Below are 12,796 nucleotides of genomic sequence, written 5' to 3' on the forward strand. Positions count from 1 at the left end.
TTGAGGCCTTTCCTCTCGTCCTATCACTAGTTACTTGGGAGAAGAGACCAACACCTACCTTGCTACAACCTCCTTTCAGGTAGTTGTAGAGAGTGATGAGGTCTCCCCTCAGCCTCCTCTTCTCCAGACTAAACAACCCCAGTTCCCTCAGCCGCTCCTCATAAGGCTTGTGCTCCAGGCCCTTCACCAGCTTCATTGCCCTTCTCTGGACACGCTCCAGCACCTCCATGTCCTTCTTGTAGTGAGGGGCCCAAAACTGAACACAGTATTCGAGGTGTGGCCTCACCAGTGCCGAGTACAGGGGCACGATCACCTCCCTGCTCCTGCTGGCCACACTTTTTCTGATACAGGCCAGGATGCCATTGGCCTTCTTGGCCACCTGGGCACACTGCCGGCTCATGTTCAGCCGGCTGTCAACCAGCACCCCCAGGTCCTTTTCCATTGGGCAGCTTTCCAGCCACTCTTCCCCAAGCCTGTAGCGTTGCATGGGGTTGTTGTGGCCCAACTGCAGGACCAGGCACTTGGCCTTGTTAAACCTCATATAATTGGCCTCAGCCCATTGATCCAGCCTGTCCAGGTCCCTCTGCAGAGCCTTCCTACCCTCGAGCAGGTCAACACTCCCGCCCAGCTTGGTGTCGTCTGCAACCTTGCTGAGGGAGCACTCAATCCCCTCGTCCAGATCGTTGATAAAGATATTGAACAGGACCGGCCCCAGTACTGAGCCCTGGGGAACACCGCTCGTGACCGGCCACCAACTGGATTTATCTCCGTTCACCACAACTCTCTGGGCTCGGCCGTCCAGCCAGTTTTTTACCCAGCGAAGAGTGCACCTGTCTAAGTCGTGAGCCGCCAGCTTCTCTAGGAGAATGCTGTGGGAGACAGTGTCAAAGGCTTTACTGAAGTCCAGGTGGACCACATCCACAGCCTTTCCCTCATCCACTAGGCGGGTCACCTGGTCATAGAAGGAGATCAGGTTGATCAAGCAGGACCTGCCTTCCATGAACCCATGTTAGCTGGGCCTGATCCCCTGGTTGTCCCGGACATGGCTTGTGAGCGCCCTCAAAATGAACCGCTCCATAATCTTCCCCAGCACCGAGGTCAGGCTGACCGGCCTGTAGTTCCCCGGATCATCCTTCTGGCCCTTCTTGTAGATGGGCATCACATCGGCAAGCCTCCAGTCATCTGGGACCTCCCCAGTTAACCAGGACTGCTGGTAAATGATGGAGAGTGGCTTGGCAAGCTCCTCCACCAGCTCCCTCAGTACCCTTGGGTGGATCCCATCCAGCCCCACAGACTTCTGAGCGTCCAGGTGGCGTAGCAGGTCGTTAACTTCTTCCTCTTGGATTATGGGGGGTTTACCCTGCTCGTCGTCCCTGTCTTCCAGCTCAGGGGGCTGAGTAGCCTGAGGATAACTGGTCTGACTATTAAAGACTGAGGCAAAGAAGTCGTTAAGTACCTCAGCCTTATCCTTGTCCTTGGTGGCAAGGTTTATACAAATTCAGGTTAATAATATAACAGAAGTCCTGCAAAATAGCTAATAATCTGAAAGCTGTCCTTGAGAATCTTTTTCTTTTTATACTTATGAACAATTTGATATCATTTCTATGGATTAACTGCTTGGGATCAAATATATTCACTTTTGCTTAAAGGACGTTTGACCATGCAGCATTGGCCTTGCCCACAGTCACAGCATGTGACAGTATTCCAGCTTCCTTTCAACAGTTGGACATTGTTTCATTGTATGTAGACTAAACGTAGCTGCTGTTTTTTTTTTTTCCTTGGACATGAATGAGATGTGTCAGCTCATATGGGATCGCTGGTGAGCTCTAGAAGGATGCCTTATCTGTGTTTCCTACTTTTCCTTCCCTGGGTTATCAAGCAATGAGTTCATGTGCACTGCTTTAACTGGCAGAGAAAGTACAGGTGATATTGGTTCTTTGCCCTGTCCTCTCAGCTGTAATGCCTTTGCCATAAGCCTCTGCACTTTAACAGCAGAAAGAACTTTTGAAACTGTAGCGGCTGTATCAGCTTCTTCAGCCCTCTGAAAGATAAAATGCTAAGTATTATTATAAGAAAATAGTTTCTTATCACTAGTTTGTGTGGTAAGTTCATCACAGCCTGGGGAAGACTGACAGATGAAATGATTAGCTATTGAGAACTGTTAGTATGTCTTCATCTACCCTTAACTGCTTTCATTTATTGGTATGAGGCTGACTTAATGAGCACTATGACATCACCCTCTTGGATTTTCATATTTTGGATGTGCTCAGCAGTGTCTCTGGCAGCTGTGAACTGTTATACTGTGGTTAACAGTTTATGCTCCCTTCCCCTATGATCTGTGTGTGTGTGCCCAGCCTAGCGCATATGCTTAAGATGACAAGAACCAAAGAGAACGGCAAATAAGTTGAGCCCTCTGGAGAAGAAACCAGCATATCTGCAGAAGCCTGATTCTGAGGCACCGTCTTCCTGCTTCAGCACTAGTTTGTCCCTACCATTTGGGTCTAAGACTTGTCTGCAGCCTCTCTTTTTTTGCTGTCCATTTCTTACATCTTTCTGTACTTTGGCTAACTTCCCTGCTGCTGTCTCTCACCCCTGCCATGTCCTTTAATGTCTAACTTCCATCCAAGTTGTACTGACAAATAGTGCCAGTCCTTCATGTACCCAAAAGATAGATTTCTATGTTACTGAACAACATGTTCTGTAAGTTGCATGTCATTTACTGGATTCTTTCACAGAAGTAGACAGCATTCTAAGGATAAAAGCAATATGCTTGTGATAAAATTACTATCTTTCTTCCATTGTGTGTGTACAGTTATTACATTCTTTGTGTAGAGTCCAGGGGATTGACAGCCAGAACATCTCTCTTCTTTGTATGATACCAGTTAACAAGGAAAAGTTGAAGTCCTCCCAGACTACTTGGTAGCGCGTGTTTCCATCTCTTTCAAACTCAGGTACACGCCTGTCATGAGAAATGCATTTGCAAACTGCTTTGATGTAAGTTGGGGCATGAGCTTTCTTCTGGCTTCAGAGTTTTCCAAATACTTCCTTTGCAGCTTTTTATCAGTAGCTAACCATTACATGGATCTTTATTCCTAAATATCCAGATATAACATTATTTTTGTTCTCTTAAACTGAAAAAAAAAAACAAACAAACCCCAAACAAGTAGATCCTGCTACTCTTTTAAGCTAATTTCATCTCTTCCTCTAAGCCCTATATAACCATCAGACCTACTTTCTGCTTGGACATTTTCTTTTCCTTATCCTTCTTAAGTCCCATTAACCTCTTTAACTCATTCTGGGGTTTGCTTTCCTTTGGAAGCTTTTACCTACTATGTGTTTTTGCCAGGTCATTTTCTTTCTCCAGTCCCCATCTTCATTCCCTTCCCAATACTATTTTATCTGATAGACTCATAGGTTTTGGGTTTGCCTTTTTTTTTTTTCCTTTCTTCAGGTTTTATTTTAATGGAAACGAATTTTCACATAGGAAGGAAATGCTACAAAAATAAAGCCAAGAGGAGAAAAAGGTTAACTTCAAACATAGGAGAAGAGAGTTTTCATGAGAGAAGCCTAAAATATTTAGGTTAAAATAAAGCCTGATAAAGATATCGACTGCTGGTTTAGTGAGCTGCTGAAGTCCTCTTGCTTCAGATTTTCAAAGCATGGCAGTTCACAAGCTGTCACAGTTTCAGATACTTAGAATGAACTAGGTGCACTCTGCTTTACCCTTGCTCAGTAATGAGACCTGGAGGGAAACTGGCACAGGTTCAGTTCTGAGTGAATGATGCATGTTCTTCTGCCCTTGCTGCCCACTCCCTGACTCTGCAAGTTGTGACTATTGCTTGATATAGAGAGAGCATTTTGCACTGCATTTTGCGTTATGCCTCTCTTGTTGCTTTGCTCTCCTGGAATGATGAGAAAACTGATGATGCAATTACCTCGTGATTGTGAGGTATATGAAGCCATTCAGTCCAACTCCTTATGTCTGACTTGGCCAAGATGCTACTCTATATTTATAGAGTAATTGTGAAGGTCATCTGGATGTCCTTTGTCAGTCCTAATCTTTCCCTCAAGGGAATCCACTTCTGGTAAATAGCTATGCACTCAAAGGTGCCTGTATTCTAGAAGTGACCACTACCTTAGCTGAAGATCTCTGTTGTATCTTCTTCCTAGGATCATTTTTCTGAGGATATCTTCTGGAAGGATATCTTCTTTCCTAACAATTTGCCAATTTACTCCTGCTTGCATCAACATCCAGATGTCTAATTTCAGTGTCCCAGTTCTACCCATTAATTGGGAAGAAGTCTCTGATGCAAGGTGATACCTCAAGTTTTGTTTTCTTAATTGGTTGTTTTACAACTACCTTTCTTTAGAGTTATTAGATAGTGCAGTGCAAAGAACCTGATAGAATTGTATTACAGTATGTTTCCTTCCCCCCCACCCCTTCTCCCTTCAGCTATATTTGTCAAATTTTTATACAAGTCTCTGCTTTGGGTTAGTCATACATTGTTCAAGAATGTATTATCCAAGAAACTGTGTTCCCTTTTTCGTATGTAAGTTTTTTGCATTGTATATCTAAATTTTGTAATTTTGTTCTTGACTGATATATAGCAAGAAACAGATCTTCACAGGATATGTTAAATACGCCATTAGATTGCAAGGTTCTAGCAGCCTGGTTAGCCTACCTAGGGACCTAGCTTTAGTTTGGGGCTTTTTTTTGACTGTGAGTTGTGGGGCTGATGGCCAGTAAAAATGCTGAGCTGTGTAGCCCAAAGAGAGCAGAAAGTGAAAACTGTAAACCACAAAAGGAAAAAAAAAATTACCAGCCCCGTGGCATAATCTGCTTCTTGGTTAAACAGATTAGCCTTGGACTTTGTGCTGGTAACTTTACAGCAGACATTCTTGGAAAAAGGAATATATCTGTTAGATGAGTGATTTGTTTTGCAGAGACCAGTACAAACCATTTTTGCTTCAAGGAATTTGTCTGTGGTGCCTTTCTACTGTCAACATGTACAGTACAAATACCACTAACCATTGCTATTAATGTACATTATGTTTATAGACTACATCAGGAAGACTTGGTGTGTTATCCAAGTAGCAAGAAAAGAATAAATGTCATTTCTACTAAAGGAACAGGACTAAATGCTTTGGGAAATACCAAAGTAATAATCATAAAGTTGCTGCTGTAAAGTGGTAAATTAGAAGAATCTATTTGTATGAAAATCAGGGAGTTTCTGCTGTAGTAAGTTTTTAGTATGGCAGGTTGCTCTTGGGAAAAAAGCAAAAAATTCTGGACAAGTTGAACAAGATCCATCTATTATTTCTCTTAACTTAAAAAAAACAAAACAAAACAAAACAAAACAAAAAAACAAAAAGAAACATGTTTTAGAAGAAACACTTCCCATTTCCCTTTTTTGTTTGTTTGTTAAGATAAAGTAGAAACAGCTAAAGTTCAAAGTCTGGTCTGAATGTCATTAGGAAATATGCCTTTGTTAGGGTTTGGGGTAAAATGTCTGACTTATGGTCTGTTCTCAATGTTGTCATGTCACCTTTATATGATTAATTTGAATAATTTAAATGATTAATTCTGGTAATTCAGGAGTGTTTCTTATTATTTGGTTAGCAATTACCTACATGGATTTGGGAGCAGTAGTGGCAAATCAGAAATTGCCTGATTAAACTTATTGTGCCAGTAAGTCAGAAACTGTGACAAATAAGCCACTCAGGCATGCTGTTGCCAGCGCAATCCTTCGTTCTGTCTTCTGAATGAATGAGACTGCCTTGGGAAGAGGATAATATAGGGAGTACCCCAAATCCTATTTGTTCTGATTTACGAGGGATGACACTGTTGAGTTTTGCTTGACTGCTCGGTTGACTGAGACACCCAAGTCCATGGTGAATTTAGACTCTAAATAAACCTTACAAACAAAACTCCTTGTACAAGAGTTTATTCAAAAACGTTTGTTAGGCTCCCACCTCTAGTTATGCTGTCTTCAGACCCTTGTCAGACTTTCTATACTCCTTAGACCTTTGTGGGTAGATGAATACTTCCACGGCAAAACAGTCCTGGTTAGTATATCCTGCTGTAATCCTCTCTGACATGCTAGCAAGAATAGAAGCTTCTTTGAGTATTTTTACATCATCTTTCCACTCTTCAATCTAAGAAAATTGAAAGGAAAAGTGACCTTTTGGGATGGGAGTATGGGATGACTTTTGGTAGCTCAGGGATTAAGACAGAAAACTATTAAGTTTGAGACTTTGCTGTATTAACACTGAACTGTAATAGCGCTATGGAGATAAAGATTTCTAATGTTGGTCAAGGATTTTGTGTATTGGGTATGTAGAGTATATTTGTATAGCTTTGCTTTTCTTTTCAGCTAAAATTGTAGACAACCGTTAATCCAAATAGTATTCAAGTCCAAATAACATAGAAGTATTAAATTGCAACAGTATGTTTTCATGCTGCATTGTTCTGATCTTGTGAACACAGGACACTGCTAGTAGTAATATTTGCAGATGAAAACTGCATCACTTGCTATTGCAGTCTACTTTGGGCCAATGTTTGATCTTTTACACTTTATGTTCACTATGCTGGTGTCCAGGCTCAGAACTGGTGCTTTTGCATATGTGAACTCGGGCTCCCAAGAGCAAACTGAGGAATTCAAGCTTTAGTTCAGAATCTCCCCATTCGTAGTGGTTACATGTAGAGAGACCCATCGAGGAAGGGGAAGTGATGTGAAGCTCCCTAAAATTCTTCTGAGTATGTTCAGTCTGTTCCCAAAGGTAGGCATAGATACAAGCAACTTTCATGAGTCTACCATGAATACAGTTTCCTTCACCAAAGGATGATGCATTAGAGTAATTCCCTTTGCTGTAAGAAGCAGAGCTTAAAATAGAATGGCATGTAAGAATGTATCCTTCCTAAACATAAAGGTTTCTTTGTGTCATAATAAAGTACAGGGCTTTAAAAGTTTATATTACTAATGTCCTTCATATATATTTTGTTCTTTTCATTGAGGTGGCCAACCTTATGAGGTCTGTTTTCATAAAAGCCTTTTTTTCCCCACCTTCCCTCTATTGTTACTATTTTCCATTTTATCTCATTTTCTGGTCAGATAGTTTTAATTTGCATTTCCAGTGTCTGAGTGTGTCGTGTTTCTGTAGCTATTCACACATACCTTCTATTCCATTCATCTTCTTTTTTTCTTTTTTTTTCTTTTTTTTCTTTTCTTTTTAAATGTACAGTATTTTTTCTTCTTTCTAGATCTCTATTAACTCTTTGAAGTGCTAAACCTAAAAGAAGAGTGTTAATAGCTGAGAGATCGCCCTTGGCATACGTAATTGTAGACAAGTTGTTTGAACTTGTAACACTTGGAAAATGAAAGTTAATATATTTGTTTTGTTATTCCCATGGACACAAGATATTTATAATGAGCTTCTAAAAACAAGCTACGAATATACACAAAGAAGCTGATTCTTTGTAGCAATTGCTTAATAGAAAGAAACTGGTTTGTTTGGGGTTTTTTAGTTGTTTTTTTTTAGTTTAACTTCATGACCTCTGAAAAGATGGTGTCAGGAAGGGGCTTCCTGAATGTGAACAGGGCATTAAAAATGGTGGAAATAAACTGAGAGTATAACTGCCCTGTGTGTCATGCAGTGTTCATAGTATTATTAATTTTCACAGAATCATAGAATAGTTTGGATTGGAAGGGACCTTTAAAGGTCATCTAGTCCAACCCCCCTGCTGTGGGCAGGGACATCTTCAACTAGATCAGGTTGCTCAGAGCCCGTCCAACCTGACCTTGAATGTTTCCAGGGATGGGGCATCTACAACCTCTCTGGGCAACTTGTTCCGGTGTTTCACCACCCTCATCATAAAAGATTTGTTCCTTATATCTAGTCTAAATCTACTCTCTTTTAGTTTAAAACCATTCCCCCTTGTCCTATTGCTACAGGCCCTACTAAAAAGTCTGTCTCCATCTTTCTTATAAGGCCCTTTTAAGTACTGAAAAGCCACAATAAGGTTCCCTGGAGCCTTCTCTTCTCCAGGCTGAACCACCCCAACTCTCTCAGCCTTTCTTCATAGGAGAGATGTTACAGTTCTCTGACCATTTTTGTGGCCCTCCTCTGGACCCGCTCCAACAGGTCCATGTCTTTCTTGTGCTGAGGGCTCCAAAGCTGCACACAGTACTCCAGGTGGGTTCTCACCAGGACAGAGTAGATGGGGCAGAATTACTTCCCTAGACCTGCTGGCCACATTATTTTTTACACAGCCCAGGGTACAGTTGGCTTTCTGTGCTGTGAGGGCACATTGCCAGCTCATGTCCAATTTTTCATCCACCAGTACCCCCAAGTCCTTCTCTGCAGGGCATTTTTGTGGACCTGGAGGGGGCTGATCCTGTGGCTTAAGAGTGTGTAAATCGAAGAGCTATGTAGGTTTATTGAGAGACTTTGCCTCTGTCATTTCTACCTACTCAGTCTGTTTTCTCCTCTGCATTCAACCCATGTCTGTACGAGTAGAAGAAAGGGTAGGAGCATGCTGTCCTGCAGAGTAACAGTGATGACAGCAGCTGCACAGAGCTCTTTGAGACCTGCCTCTAGGGACAGGAGGGGTTGTAGCATTGCTACTTGTTAATTTAGATGCTATGGTACATGGCATACATGTACCACACATGGCATACCAAAAGTGCCAGAAACACATCCTGAGTTAATCAAGAGTTATGTCTTAGGGTTTTCCACAAGACTTGGCGTACCTTGCAACTGTAGAATTTTTGAGTTAATTATGATCCTTTTCAAATGGGTTTGATAATATTGTAATAGATAGGAAAGGGAGAGAGGATGTTTTTGGAGCATAGAAAAAGATAATGAATTTCAAAGTTAAAGCTACTTTATTTAGGAAACTTTTACTGGGGGTATAGTTCCAAAAATTTCTTTACTCACAATCCTGTTTTTACTGTTACTCCAATTAATGTTTTTTGCTGATAAAGAACATCTGCCATGATGCACACTTCTTTTTCCTTTGGATCCAGCAGCAATACTACATTGCTCATATATGTATCCGATTTGTGGTTACACCTTAAGTTGGAGGGAAAAAACCCTCATTTCCTTTCCCCATGTTAGTGTGACAGGGAAAAGACCAAATGTGAGAGGTAGGAATGGTTATGTCTTTGACCAGAAGGAGATGTTCTTTGTTCCTCTAGGCACCTGTGTTTATGTATTTTCCCTTTTAATACAGGGGAAAAAAAAAAATGTTGTGCTCTTCTATTTGTTAAGTGTGGAACTAAAAATTCTACATGTGTTGTTAATAAAAATAAAAAGAGTCAACATGAATTTCAGCAGTTTTTGCTGAAAGTAGTCATTCCCTTTCCCATTGTGATGATCCTGACTGATGATCCAAGCTAAACTGTAGCAATCCTGATTGGAGACTTCCAGGTAACCTATGCGCTACAGAAAATTGCATTTGAAAGGTCTGTATGTTAGACTTGGCTGTGAGTCTGTAGTGAACAAGGGCCTTAAGTGTGGCGTTATGCTGAAGCTTTGCAGTGATTGCCAATGCCGTCTTTTTCTAAGTGAGAGGCAAAACAAAATGAAGTCTTGACCTCTTGAGCTAGTTAAAAGTTCTTGGACATGTTTCGTCAGAAGAGGGATGTTAATCCTATTAATGAGAATCCTGCACAGATTCCAAGTAATCAATTGCAATTTATTCCATATGTCTTTCTGATTAATGAAATACTGGTTTATATTCGTCTTTTCCACTGTCATGATGTTCTTTTACTAGCTAATTCCATGAGATACTTCAGCATATGCTTCACCTAAAGCAGACAAGTAGTTTCAAACAGCAAAGTTTGGTCAAAAAACACATAAAGTTTATTTCTGGCTAAAATAGGGAGTGTGAGGGGTGTAGGGATTTGCTACGTGTTGGGCTGTGTTGGAAATAAGGGATACTAGTAATGAACGGTATGTGAAGGGTTGCGTTCGTGTTGAATTTTGTTGTGAAATACTAATTTCTCCTTGTTTTAAAAGCCTGGGATAAAATTTCATATTGTGTTTAATTAATTGAAGTAGGAGTCACTTCCTAACTGCTGGTGTCTAGAACTGAGAAATCCCACTTCCCCCTTTCATTAGTGGAGGCACCCTCCAGCTGAGGGGGATTTGACCTCTGAGGGTGTCTAAGAGAAGATCAAAGATAAATCGATGATAGATGCATTGCTCTTTACAGTGGCTCTTATGGCGCTTGAATTAAAATTAGATTTCTATGCATAGTTTTTCTAGCCTGAGATTTCTGTTGCCAGTGCACACTTTCTCTATCCTTGCATCCATCATTTATTCCTGTACAAACAGCTGTGACTGTTGAAAGGACTGGGCGGAGTTGTGTGGTGGTTGGTTGTGTTTTGTTTTGGTTTGGTTTTTCTGATTTGCTTGCAATGCTCTCTAAATTGGCATAAAAAGAAATGCTTAAGCAGCAAACAAAACTCGTGTAGTAGCACGTTTCCCAGCAACATGGACTCTCAAATATTTCTTTGACTTTGAGGGTTTCATAATATTCTAAGCAATTGAAAACATCCTCTGCTATTTAAGATAGTACTATTTAAGGTTATATCAGCGTAAGTATCAGAACATCTTTTTGAAAATTTTTTTATTTGATCTATTAAATTTCAGCTTAAATCGTATGGCTAAATTTTGGTGTGTAAGTTCTTGTTCTAAAGATCAGGGAATCTGTAATTTAATAATACAGGAGAAGGTGGTTTTTGTGTGTGATACGATTCACAGACAAGAAAAAAATTTTTTTTTAGATGGTGAGTAATCTCACTAATGCTGTGGCCTCATACCTGAATTTTAAAATGAGGAACACTAAATAGTTTCGTATTAGGGAAAAGAAAGGAACAGTGTGTACTCCACTACATTATCTCCTGCCTAAACTGAATATCTTAAAATGCTAGAAAACAGACTTGCATTAATCCCCTTTTGGTTAAACACATCCCTCTAGTGAATGCTGAGTTTCTTTGTAAGAGTTTTATCAATTGAATCCTTTGGCCTGATGGGTATAAAAGATCTGCAGGAGTGACTGTATAAATAGATGTTTGTAAAGTGTGGATTTCCCACTCTACTTTTCAGATTTTGCATTGTACACTGCTATAGCAAAATCTTCTCCACTAAAAGTAAACCTAAGCAAGTAATTTACTAGTGTGGAAATACGGGCTTCCCATTAGTGAAAACAACAGCAAGTCTTCAGCTTTTAATTTGGGAGAGGGGGAGGGGAGGTTTATGAGCTTATCAGACTGCTATATTGTGTTTTCCATGAACCTGTGAATGTTTTATGAAGGTGATGGTCTAAGAAAGAAAACAGGTATTGAATTTAAATGCATCACTTTAAAATTTGTCAGTCTTTAATAGAGGAGGAATTTCAAGTTTTTAAATGCTTTTCAATAGTTTGCTTTACACAACAGCATTATTCTTAATTTACTTGTGAATACGTGAATAGTGACCTATGAATAATATGTCATAACCAGTTATTCAAAGAGGAATAAAACATATTAAATAACAAAACTCACCTAAGATGCTTCAGTTCTTGTCTTCTATGCATGCAGGCTTTACAAGTGGTCAACCAAATGAGACTATATTTGATTTGATGAGCTGCAGGCATTCTGACAGCAGGCCAGTCCCTTTATTTCCTTTTTATTTTCGAACGTTCATCAGGGGAACTTTCTAAAGTGCTATCCTACTGATGTACATAAAGAAAGTGATGTTCCTGGGATATGTTTTATTTGACACCATAAATGGGCTGCACAGGTCTTCCTGTTCTGTTGCAGTTTTCTGTTGTTCACTGTGGTAAACTGAAAGCATTCTGCTATTCTTGGAATGCTTATTCTGCTTTCTTGTAATTTCTTTCAATTTCTGTGTGTTTCAACAGGGGAAAGTCTTCCAGAACTATCACTTTTGAGCAGTTTAAGGAAGCTCTTCAAGAACTCTCCAAGAAGCGATTTAAAGACAAGAGCGATGAGGAAGCAGTTCAAGAAATATATAAACTAATTGAAGGAAAAGCCCCGATTATATCTGGAGTAACGGTATGTAACTGATCTAATGCTGTCCTTTGCACTGCTGCAGTGTTGTTATCTTCACCTGCTTCCCTTTATGATCCACAAATCCAAGCAGCGTGCCTCCGTGGGCCTGAAGGCAACAACTGTGCTGAACTGAATGGGAGCAAAGATTATGCAACAGCTGAGTATTGCACTAGTGTGTATTCTTGTGTGGCACTGTCGTTGCTTCTGCTAGGTACCACCTAGCAGCATGGTCAAGAAAATTCAAGGAGAGCTCTTGTCTATGGTTAGAACATAGAAATGTTCATGAAGAGTAGTGTATCCAAATCAAAAGGAGTAGAAGGGAATTAAATTTAGAACCTCATTAAACAGTTCTAAGATGATGTGTGAAATACCAAAAAGACTAAAGCAAAGACATCTTAAAATACATTTAATACACCATGTGAATCCCAGAACACTGGAAATTTGGGAATAATTATCATGTGGTCTGGTCTTTGTTTTTTGTTTGTTCCAAGTCTATCAAAACTATAATGTTCTTTCTTCTTCTTTTTTTTTTTCTTTTTTAAATATTGGCATTAAGCTTTATATATGAAAAGGAAGTTATAAAGCCTAGTGTACATAAGTTTGGTTGTCCTTTTAAATGCTCAGGTTAGGCAAGCTTTTACCCTGTACTTTAGGAGATACTGGAGTGTTTACCATCAACTTGAATAGTCAATTTAGTTCATCCGCTTAAAATTTGTGATCCTCCTGAATTTTGGCTG

At 40.0% G+C, this 12,796-nt stretch overlaps 1 protein-coding gene across 2 annotated transcripts in view; it reads left to right on the top strand.

Moving 5' to 3' along the window:
* The window catches only part of TPPP (tubulin polymerization promoting protein), a 68,351-nt gene that overhangs the window by 40,691 nt on the left and 14,864 nt on the right, over nt 1-12,796 (top strand). For both annotated transcript variants that reach the window (XM_075140722.1, XM_075140721.1), the window contains one exon: nt 11,909-12,062. In XM_075140722.1, the coding sequence (XP_074996823.1) occupies nt 11,909-12,062 (154 nt within the window). The remainder of the gene's footprint in view (nt 1-11,908; nt 12,063-12,796) is intronic.

This window comes from Calonectris borealis, chromosome 2 (genome assembly GCF_964195595.1).
Source record: "Calonectris borealis chromosome 2, bCalBor7.hap1.2, whole genome shotgun sequence".
NCBI classification, from domain to species: domain Eukaryota; kingdom Metazoa; phylum Chordata; class Aves; order Procellariiformes; family Procellariidae; genus Calonectris; species Calonectris borealis.